This window comes from Helicoverpa armigera, chromosome 2 (assembly GCF_030705265.1).
Source record: "Helicoverpa armigera isolate CAAS_96S chromosome 2, ASM3070526v1, whole genome shotgun sequence".
Classification (NCBI taxonomy): domain Eukaryota; kingdom Metazoa; phylum Arthropoda; class Insecta; order Lepidoptera; family Noctuidae; genus Helicoverpa; species Helicoverpa armigera.
The window spans coordinates 6141847-6154085 of NC_087121.1; the positions used below are offsets into that span (position 1 = coordinate 6141847).

At 33.6% G+C, this 12239-nt stretch overlaps 1 protein-coding gene across 3 annotated transcripts; it reads right to left on the reverse strand.

Annotated features, from left to right (window-relative positions):
• Positions 1 to 3257: 3257 nt before the first annotated feature.
• Positions 3258 to 11928, reverse strand: LOC110376805 (uncharacterized). 3 transcript variants are annotated; one of them, XM_021335426.3, is made up of 5 exons: positions 11752 to 11928; positions 5289 to 5371; positions 4753 to 4830; positions 3738 to 4223; positions 3258 to 3633 (listed from the first exon to the last, which is right to left on the reverse strand). In XM_021335426.3, the coding sequence occupies exons 2-5, from the start codon at positions 5329 to 5331 to the stop codon at positions 3596 to 3598; spliced, it is 645 nt and encodes a 214-aa protein (XP_021191101.3). In that variant the 5' UTR covers positions 5332 to 5371; positions 11752 to 11928; the 3' UTR covers positions 3258 to 3595. The 3 variants fall into 3 exon arrangements, with proteins under 3 accessions (XP_021191101.3, XP_021191093.3, XP_021191085.3); XM_021335418.3 differs by having other exon boundaries at positions 3258 to 4223; positions 11760 to 11928; XM_021335410.3 differs by having other exon boundaries at positions 3258 to 4223.
• Between the last annotated feature and the right edge of the window lie 311 nt (positions 11929 to 12239).

Consider the following 12239-nt stretch of genomic DNA (forward strand, 5'->3'; position numbering starts at 1 on the left):
AATTAAAATCACTTTACTAGACTGTGTCCGGGTCTATTCAAATGCAGGAAAAAGGTTTTCTACTCGTATAAAAATCATAAAACTCACATTTTTGCTACACGCCATTCTAGTCACGTATCTCAACGAGATCACGTTCGTCTTTTGTTTTTTTTTTTTCGTCAAAACCTAATCTGTGATTTTTGTTCTGTAAACCCGAAACACATGCGTTTGATAAATTGCTAGTTCTCGAGTGGGGCCGTAAAAAATAAATAACTATGAGAAATTGATATATGGCTTGGACTTATTTTATGTTCTGTTGTATTTTATTTTTCTGCCATCGAAAATTACAAGTCGTAAATTTGGTGGTCCACGCTGTTTTTGATTAAGATTTTTTTTACATCGTCCCTACATCGCTTTCTGTGTGCTTCCCACCCATACGTAGCTAAAGCTCACGATAAGAACACAATAGCCGCGCGTTTGTTGGGGCCAGGTATCAAAAAAGCCCATTTTCCTCATTCCCCTTTCATAACGCGATCAGAATTCGTACAACTTCAATGCCAAAAAAAGGACAAGCCCTTTCAAAATTCAACCCCTTTTTGTACCCAATTAGTATTTCATAAATCGTTCAAAAGAAGACATTGAAGCTTGGTTTTTCTTACAGTTTACCGCCCCAGTGATGAGAATATTGGTATTTGTTTGGGTCTCGGTGGACGCGGGAGAGCAAATAGCGCTGTTTACTGAAGGTGCCAGAGTTTACTGAGAGATCAGTCTTACGACCGTCGAGCTAAGGGCCCTCCGACCTTTCAGAGAGCCTTATTTACACGGGATGTTTGGCCGCTACGAATAATTACAAATCATTGCAAAGGCTTTAGATATAAGACAGACGGAATTGGGCTGTAAGAAAACACTTCTGGATTTTCGTTAATTTTCTTGCTTTCTTTATGTAAATTCTTTCTTCAAAAAAATCCATTTGTCGGTTAAGTATGTCTGCAGTTGGAATATACCTGCATTTTATATTAGTATCAGGAAAACTAGTTTCAATTCTCAAGAATAACTGCGAAACAAAATTAAAAAAAACAGTAACTGAGAAAAAATAAAAACAAATTAAAATTAAAAAAATCTTGGTAAACGTTTTTGGTGTATTTTAGTGTCAAAAGGATAATATCTTAACAACAGGAAAAAACACACAATAACAATTTGGACCGCCCACATAAAACAGTGGGCAGAAACATTAATATGTCGACGCTTCGTAACATTTATTTCTATGGTTTCCTTCGTACATAAAGCATGTTGTAATCTATTCATCATTTGTATTTATAATAAATCGTTACTATCTAACTACTGACACATTTACGTCTTTCATAACATAAGAAAGGATCTTAGATCCTTAAAAATAAAATAATGTGGCATTTAGGTAAGCTTTACTTTTTTTATGGGAAATCATCAAATGAGTGTCAGACTATTACTAACTAATACCAACTATGTACTACTACATCCCTTTATGAATCAGGGTCGCAGGGCTGTCTAGCTTGTTCGTAATTCCTAGACAGATGATAAAATAATGAATTGTGTATTTCTTGCTTGTATAAAAATAAAGTAACGAGTATAACTTCACTTGTATCGTGCTAGTTCGAATAATATTTATATCAAAAATAATACAAAGAGAAACAAATACTCCTAATGAGTGTTTCTTTCACCGGAATAGTATAATGATAATGATGATGACCCTAGTAATTTATATACACTGCTTAATCACTGCCACTAATAGACAAGCATTATATTTGTCGAAATCATTTTCGTTTCTAGTTTGAATGCTGTTTTTAAATGATAGCGGCTAGAATTACTCATGTGTGCCAGTACTTGCTTTATTCTAATAGTTATACTTACGAAATTATTTTCGGTTTCCAACTTTTTTCTCATTCTTCTCCAGTCACTGTATCTTCAAAAACATACCTACTTCATTCTAGTACAATAAGATTTTTTCTAATGAGGTTTTCAGAGAAAACAAGATTATTTTATTTTAACAATAAGCACTTGAGGTTCTGTTACTACAGCGAAGTTTTTGTACTATTTTTCCTAATGTTTTGCACCTTCAGCAGAAAAAATCCTTTCAGCTCTAAATTCTATGAGGGAAATTGTATAGAAACATTGTGAAAAGACTCACAAGATAAGCAAAAACATTTTAGGTCACCGCCAAAATGAAGATGAAAAATCACAGATAAGATGTAACTAGAGAAAAAACAACAAAGGAACGACATTTCTTTGTTATTGAATTAATTAAAATTGTTTGTCTGGAGACGCTAGGACGAATGAAAAAAGTATGAGAATTTATTATCTTTTTAAACTGCATCGTGGCAGGCCCGTTAGGCTTAATTAATTTTAATCCTTTTGTAAATCTGCTGCAGGCCATTTTCGGAAAAAAAAAACTTTAAAATGTGAGAATCATGGCGTCTTTTTACCGTCCATGGTCTCCAAATTTAACGAATTCAATTTGTTTTCTTTGTTAAATTTCAAACAAAACATCGTCAACCTTAGCTTAACGACTCAATCGATCATGATGTCAGTTAGGCATAATGATAATTTATCATCTGTAAGCACACTTTGCAAAATGGCACGGCGCGGTGGCGACGTAATGTTCCGTCCCGACCACCTAAATATAAAATTCAAATTTAAGATTTATTATGTAAATGAAGATTAAACAATGTATATTTACAAACAACCATAATAAGCTGAATTTGCATTACGAACGCGATCATTGTTCAGAAGTCAAATCATTAATCGTAAACTGAGAAATGCCACGTTTTAGAACTTCCCTTTTTGGAGTTGAGAAAGAATGGGACACTTTATTTTCGTGAAGTTTTTACTTCCCCCTTGTAACAAATGACAGTAATATCTTGTATGCATATGTTGGCGTGGGAACACACAATATGTTCCCGACAAATTATCTGGGAACTTGTTCATAGTGTCGCCAACCCGCACTGAGGGATGAAAAATGACTGAGAGCTTCATCACGAACCTCTAAGGCTCAAGCTGCCTTATTCAGCGATAAAGTTTCTTTTAGGATAAAATGTTCCTGACATCGTAAAATATTAGCGGTTAGATTAGGAATACTATTTTTCTTTAGAATTCAATACCTTGTGAATATAGTTTTGTCTACTTTATTCTAGAAATTGAGTCATATTTGTGTATTGAGTGAATATTTTCATAGCAAGAGAAAATGTAATCCCCAATAATAAAGGTAGTAAAAGGATAGAGTAAAACAAAAGTTTTTTTACTGGAGAAGTTTATTTTTAACGTTTGTTCATATATTGAGATTTCCAAAACTCGTAAAGTTAACTTTACCAGTTCAAAGTTACACATCTAGCTTTTTATATGGCGAAAACAGAAACTATTGAGAGCACTACTTAGGCGATAACAGACAACAATTATGGAGAGTTAATTACATGCGAACTTGTTATGACGTCTATAGGCAATAACTATACATATCCGGGCTTAGGCATAAACAATGAAGCGCCTTTATATTAATTAGCACAATTAAATGTTCAATCAGCTGCAGTCGTTACTTGTGGCTCACTTATCGACGTAATGTTCTAGCCTAGTTGTCTTCATAAAACGATCAGATGTCGGCGCCACCCTTGTTGGTCCCGTTTTTATCTACAAAAAATATGTCCCTTTACAGTTCATTGACTTATTTTACTGATTCATAACGCACTATCTCACAGCCGATACCGCGACCACGACGTTTCTTCTACTCTTACTTTTATTTAGTTTTACAATTCTATAGCTGAACTTATGTTTCTCGTGGTATTCAATACTATTATTATCCCCTCTTGCAATCATTTCTTCTTCGTTATTTGCTATCTTTAGTTTTTCTTTTACTTTTATCCATCTATCATTCTTCCAATCATATTTTCTTCCCATAGCTAAAAGTATGTCTTCAAATTTAGGCCAAGGTGAATTTAATGCACTCGGTTTATTAGGCTTATCCTTATTTAATATTTCAAATTTAACGTTATCATGTTGATTAATTGAATGTTTCGAAGGCATATTGTTAGTTACGTCACTAGCATTGGCATATAAAAAGTTCTGTTCTACTTTATCATTGTGTTCGTCATTCCCCGTTTCTTTTTTACGATCCAGTATATTTGTAACACGTTTGTAGTGTATTCTATCAACATTATCCCCCTTGTATCGCTCCTCTGGATATTCATCGTAAAAGCTTTCTATCTCGCGCTCAATTTTTTCTGCAAAGGAAATTGAAATATGTCAGACACACTTTTTGCAAGCGTTTGTTAGGGAAAGGGGAAAAGTTTTAAAAGGAACAAATTTTCATGACATCGCTTGTGAACTGTTTTGTTTTCTTGATACCTCTAAATAAAAGTGACATTTTAGTAAATTGAAGAGCAGGATGATGGTGGCAGTTTATTTTGAAAGGGTTGTTTTTAATATAGGTAACATTTTCTATCTTGCAAATGACTTTTTCCGTCGGGGAATATTTAAAAAATGAATCATGTCTGTGTCACGAGGAAAATATGGTGCAAGAATAACAATTTAAATGCAAATAAGGCTTCAAGCTAGACTTGCCTTTTAAATTATAGTTATAATAATCGCTAGAGACTATATTTGATACATGGTGCAGTTCAAAAATACTAGTATGAACGTATTGTAAACATTCTGAATTTAGCTTAGAGCTTAACATCAATAATAATAAGTTTGAATTTAGAACCTCCTCGTATAAAAAAAAGCTGTTTAATAATATGTTAAATATCTTACCTGCCATTGTTTTGTACAGTTCAATATCATGTCGAAGCTTTTCTTTGTCCCTTTCTTTCCAATGTCCATCACCGTGATCTGAGGGAAATAAATTAAAGGTATATTTCGAGCCTGGCAGTAATTTCGGGATGAATAGAATCCTCCCAAAGGTTGGGTTGGAATGATCTCGTTTATTTTGTATTGATAGAAATTTCGATTGATGTTTTGCCCGGCAGCACTGATATATTTTCCGTTTACTTTTTTTCTTTGTTCGTTGGTGTTGTAGTCAATAATAAATCTCTGAGCTATTGAGAAGGATTGTTATGAAAGATTGTGGGTCACTATAATATGGAAAGGAACTAGTGTGTGTTGTAATTTCTTAAAGCTCTTTTGCTCATTTATGGTACTCGTTTTAACATCGTTTACTTGCGATACATCAAGTTTATAAAAGATAATGTTCCCATTAATATTTACATTAAAAATATACGTAACTAATTACTAACCTACTTTCATAAAATCAATACATAATTATTATGTAAATCCATTGGTCTACTCACCAATACACACTATGAAGATAATGACAAATGTTGTATAGTCCATTACACGCCTATTGATCAGCCTTCTAATGAAGCCTTCAGACCTGTAACAATACAACCTAACTTAGTTCAATTGGTCGGACAACTATAATTAAGTAATTGCCTAATACGAATGTCCTGTTGAGTATGTATATCTTAGATACCAATGACCCAATGACTGTGTTTCGGGTGGCACGTTAAACTGTAGGTCCCGACTGTCTTTGAAAATCCTTGGCAGTCGTTACGGGTAGTCAGAAGCCAGTCCAGTCTAACCAAGGGGTTTTGGGTTTCCCGGGTAACTGGGTTGAGGAGGTCAGATATGAGTCGCTTCTTGTAAAGCACTGGTACTCAGTTGAATCCGGTTAGACTGCAAGCCAACCCCAACAAAGTAGGGAAAAAGGCTCGGAGGATGGTAAGATTGTCCTGTTGAAACAAACAATAAAAAGGAAAAAGATCTCGGTTGGAGTTCCAAATTCAAATCTGACACATTTAGTAACAACAAGAAAAAAACAAAAAAATAAACCTTTCGAATGTACTGGCTGAAAATAGTTAAGCACAAAAAAGTATTAACATTTAACGTCTGTTGGATATTTGAAAACTTTCGGTACTGTTTTACGCTAAAGCATGCAGAGATTTTGGTGCAAAAATTAGGAAAGTATGCGCACACTTTTTGTCAACTTCGCAGCTTCGTACTGGAACGAAATGTGGACAAAAAAGGCTTGAGTTTATGGTCACCCAGTTAGATAAAGTTATGCTTTTGTGTGAACGAACTTCTAATAAAATATTGCTATATTTAGATAAATCCCTGCTTTCATACTGATTTCATTCTTTTGTTCTAGTGTTCTATGAATAAACACTCTATTCAGCCCAATTATTTGGCACTCCTATAAATAAACGCTGAAAGGCTTATTAATAAAGACTGCAGACTAAACTGTCGGCGATAGTTAGCTCAAAAGTATATTGACAGTTTATTTTGAACGCTATTGTAAATCCGATCAAACTTTTTAGTCTGCCCGGCTGTACACCTGATCGTTGAAATGTGCGCACTACTGTTCATATTCATCTGTATATTCATGAGTATGTTCAAACTATTAGTCGACTAAAACTATACAGTATGCGCGACTCTTAAACTTTGAATAACTTATTGAAAGGTAAGAGAATAAGAGTTCTAACAATAACAACGCATATAATTAAAACTAAGTAAAGAAAGGTATAAGAGACCCCTTGCTGCCTGTATCATAGGTGTGAATAGTTAACATATAACAAATACTTAATTATCGAATATTCATATTATAATAAATAATTTTGAATCTAACAAAATGGAGCCAAGCTATCATAAACTTTTACGGAGTAGGTACGTTCTTCCAAAAATATTTACGTAGTAACTACTAGTAGTACTCCTAATAATGATCAAATATTTTTTTTCAGTTACAAAGAAAAATAGTAGGTACCTAACCAAATCATAGACCTCTCTTAAATTGAAGTTATACCGTTAATATCGTATGAATTCAACAGAACTTTATAACTCAAATTATACAAACCTAAAAAGGTATTGAAATTCTAGTATTGTCAAAATTTTTCATGAAAAAAATATAAGTAAGTTTTCAGGTTTCTCGACGACATTGCCCGCTAAAATGAAATTTATGGAATTCTCGTGCGCTGGGGGCAAACTTCAACGATGTGGCGACTTTTTAATTTGTTCAGGTCTTTTTTCTCGGCTCTTATTAAAATACGTTTCGTCTAATATACGGTGTTATTATCCACACCTGGTGCCTTAATTATTTGCATATTTAGATTTTTACGCGGTGTCTGTCTCCCGCTCAAATTCGTGACAACATTTTCTGAGCTCTGTTTTGTTATTTCTGAAATGCGTTTTGATGTTCTCGTTATTCGTTTGTTTATGAAATTAGTGTTCATTTTCTTTTTATTGAAAGAAGAAGATTTAGATAATGCATTATATTCATGATTTATGATTCTGTAGATAATATAATAAATATTCGTATAATAGTGTAAAGTTAAAAAGACGTTTGACACGTGATTGAAAAAAAATATTCGATTTTCTTCTAATCACATTAATGTCAGACGTCAGATCAACTTAGTAAGTAACATTGCAAAGATTTTATATACAAAAGAAAAACAAAAGGTAAGATTTTAGTCTGTTTTTTTTTGTTTTTGGAACATGTTAACGAAGTTTCCAACACATAAAGTTAAACAACTTTGATCTGACATGTGTTGTAATTTTTATACTAAGAACTTTATCTCTGTGGGGAGAAAAGTAGAAACACAAAAAGTCCCCGTAGTTTCCTCAGGGGGCTCAATGCAGAATGTCTGAGACAGATGATCTATCATTTACAGTTTTGTTAAATGAATGATGAGAAACAACGGGATTTAAATATTTGATAAATGAGACGTATCCTAAATATCGTATCCTTGGTAAATGTGATTTTATCCTAAATACCGTATTGGAAGAAGTTTTATAACGCGAACTAATGACTATCTAAACGTGTTTGGTGAGGACATATTGACCCCTGTGTTTTTTACTAATGCCAAAGAAATCATTCCTATGTATTTCCTTATTATTTATGTATGTTTTAAGAATCAGGCATATCGTACATTCTATTTGTCCCATTTCATAATAAACCATACAGCATATTACAATTAGACAAAAGCTATATATATTGAATATCTAGTTAAGACGTTTCATTTTACATATAAAATCTAAACCGTTATTGAAAGCAACTATTATGAGGCTAAATGACGCTACGTACATGAACCCGGAAAATCGCAGGTTATTCTAAAAAAGAACGTGATGATCAAGTGGTCAAGGAACCTTTAGTTTTAAGGCCTTACCAGCAATATAGCACGTTACGCGTAACTCAAAAACGTTGTCGCTTCTTGCAAACTCATATAAAAAGTCGCATTAGTACGTCAAGTAAAAAGTTCACGCTGAAACGTAAATGGTCATTAGTTGTGGATTATGGCCGACATGCTGCTGAGCTGAGGGAAGGAAAAGGCGTTGAGACGTGCCTCGAAACTTGCGACATAGTTAGTAACCTACATCTTAGAATATTAACACAAAATGTTCTTTGGAATATAATGAATAAAACGACGAACCTACAAAATATTGTAAACACTTTTTTTGAAGAGAGTGTCTATGGAGTTTCTTGCCGGTTCTTCTCCATAAGACCCACTCTTTGGAACCGTGCACCTAGCTATTGACGTTTCTTAAACGCAAATAAAAACCTCTTACTTTGATTCTGAATACGATATTGTAATGGTCTCATAGTAAGGTAAACTACTGGTAGTCTTGGTCGTAAGTAGGTACTACTATATCGTTTTACATCAAATACGTAGCCTAATTATATGTATGTTTAAAAACTTGATGGATCTAAATAAGCTGAAAAATATTTTGACCACAAACTGACAATCATATCTGAGCAAGTTGAATACCAAATTATTATTGATATAAAGTATCAGAGAGGACAAAACAAAGTTTAAGGTGGGCTTTAAAATTGTCGTCCTAAATTGTTTCCAGCCTATAAATATTTCAAAAGCTCAAACCCACAACAATGCCAAAAATAAAATGAGGCCACAATTTTAAAACAAAAACTAGGCTAGAAACACTTTAACAAAACTACAAAGTTGAAAATAAACTCTCGAAACAAACTATCCACGGAAAACATTCTACATTCATATTGTTTTTAACAATAATCTGGGTGAACGATAAACTTTAAATTATACCCTTATCTGTGAACATTATCAAAACGATTTATTGAAAGTATAAACATTTCCGTAGTCGGGCTAACGAGGTAAAGTATGCTCTACTCGTGAACGCGAAATATACAGGACGTTTACATACAACGTCGATATTTTAAAATAGTATCTGTATTTATTTTCCATCTGGCTGTATATATTGATTACTAGCCTATCCTACTTGTATATTATAAATGTGAAAGTTTGTGAGAATGTAATGTATGTTTGTTATTCAATCACGCAAAAACGGCTGGACCGATTTGATTGAAATTTGGTATGTAGATAGGTGATACCCTGGATTAACACATAGGCTACTTTTTATCAACACACCACGCGGCCGAAGCCGCTGGCGGAAGCTAGTAAAGAAATATTTCGACACGTCTCAGTCTTTGTCAGTCTATCTATTGGTACAATTAAATTAATTCAACTGTTTTACAGTGTTATCGTAGCAGCTACAGAAAGTTACTGTCATATACATAATTAACCAGTTTTTCCGAGGTTTCGCTCACGTTCTTTGAGACCTACTTCCCGCAACCCGTTAAAAAGTAATTCATATCCTCTCTCAGGCTTTAGACGATTTGTGTACCAACATATAAATCATTGTTCACTAGTTTACAGAAAGTACGGATTAGAAAAGGTTCCATATAAAGGCCTTGAGGCTTTGAGGTTTTTGACCTAATCAATTTGAACTATAAGCATTGGAACCAAGTACAATCAATGTCTGGTAGACTGCACATCAGTGGTAACTGTCATGCACCTTAATTTAATAGTAACAAGTACGATTTTCCTATAAAACTGTTACCACTGATCTGAAGTTGACTGTACCAGAAAGAATATAATAAGTATACTAAAAAGCTCACCCTGGACCTGGATAACCTGTTATTGAAAAGCTTTTGAATACAACCTCATCAATATTCTTTGTACAAGCTCTAGCAAAATACTAACTAAGCCACGGATTGGACATAGTGAAAATTAGACACATATTGAAGAAAATAATTAAACCTTAAATTAGTTCTTTCATCGACAGGATGAGAAAACTGTATCCCACCCAAAACAAAAATGTGAAAGACTGCCAAGTTCGATGAAATGGGAATACTTCGCCTATAAAAGAAGTGAGATCTGAATAAGTACCAAGTTCCATACACATACCTCAGTTAAAAATAGTTACTTTTTGATGATGTTACTTGGCAAGTTTTCACATACCTTCTTATAATTACTTGTTATAAACCTTCTAAACGCAATGAATCAAGTATTAAATTTTCTATTAAAACTTGCCAAGTAACATCATTAAAAAGTAACTATTTTTAACTAAGGTATGTGTATGGAACTTGGTACTTATTCAGATCTCACTTCTTTTATAGGCGAAGTATTCCCATTTCATCGAACTTGGCAGTCTTTCAAATTTTTGTTTTGGGTGGGATTTCATTTATTTTTGTAAGGTTGTTTATTTTATTGTTTTCTTATTATTAAGTTTTGAATAATGCACTATGCTTCTTACAAAGAAATAAACTAGATTAACTAAATGGACTAGATTTACCAACTGACTGACATAACATGTTATCATATATTATGTTCGTGGATCAAAGTTACACATTCGTTATTTTCGAAAGTGACTCACACTTGGCCGTTTTCAGATTTTTACTTTACTTTGACTAAATACAAACCTTTGTAACGAATTTCAGATCGGTACGACCATTCGAAGATATATTATATAAATATAGATAAATTTAGTTCGTTTTAGTTCCTTAGGGGTATAAATACCTTCATTATTTTGAAACCGACTCACACTTGGCCATTTTCAGATTTTTTCCTTTAACTTGACATAAAGACCTACCTCCATGCCAAATTTCAAGTCAATACGACCATTGGAAGTGGTTTAGGTTTTTGATGAGTGAGTCAGTCAGTCAGTCAGTGAGTGTATAGTAAAAATAGCGATTTTCTGACGTCAATATCTCAAGACCTACAATAGGTATATTAATGAAATTTTGTATTTTAGATAAGTGAGGGGGTCTCAACAGATACTAGAAATTTGATATGCGTAAATAAAATAGATTTTGAGTTATAGGGGGGTCGAATTTGGCCCGAAATGGTTCGTGTAATATAACCCACGGCCGGTGTGTCGCTTTTTTTGCTCGAACTTGGCGGACACACTGCCGTGTGTCTAGATAAATATACTACGTTTATTATTGTAGTGAGTCAGCACTTCAGCTTTATGTTTTCCAACAATAAATTATTAGGTGAAAATCTATCAAGCTTAAAATAAGTTAGCTCTGCAGAGTCTGAAAATGTTTACTACGATAGATAACATTGACAAATCGTCAGTATGCTATTGTAAGCGTAAGTGGTGTATTGTAAGCTATTCTTTCTCTAACATATTTGTAAACAATGCTTACCAAAAATATTTCACTGACTGAGACATAATAAATTTTTCATAAAATATGATATAATATACGTCTCTAAACTTATACTCGATTCGAAATGATACATTATAATTAATTTACCAATCTGATAGCTGTAGATTTTCTAACAAAAACGTAGTTTATATTCTCTTTATTCACCTCCTTTGTATTACTTTAAAGCTTCTCAATCTTAAAGTGAGATACTCTTTATTAATTAAGAGCTAAACCAAACTCAAATATGAAAACAAAACAAAAACTCTTTCCCACGAAACGTATGCAAATTCAAAACGTACCAACAAACCTTTATTTACACGCACTTCCAAATGCGAATTTCAAACAAACTCTTCCCAGTTTGATTGCAAACTCGAAATAAACCAAACTTTAAATTTCAGTCACAAAACTTTGTTCTTCCTCGTAACGAACGTTTTCGACGCAAACGAGATGCGTGCTCCGCCGCTCAACGCTCGAGTCCGACTGACTACTAGCCTGTTCGCGAACTTCATTTACCATAGGCTTCGTACCTACCCCTCGGCTTTCATCCTCGTATCTTTTACATTGACCGTTATCCTCTGTTAACTGTCTCAGCGTCACATTAGAAAGCGAGTAGTGGAAACGTTGTAATAAAATATTTTCAAGTTTTGAATAAGTGGTATAGTAAAGATGAGGGTCGGCTTTCCCACCACCCCAATACTCCCTCGACACCGTACTTAAACTTGTATTGCATGTCTGTAAGGTAGGCTTTTCAATCAGACACGTTGCCCTTTGAATTTAAATGGCATTG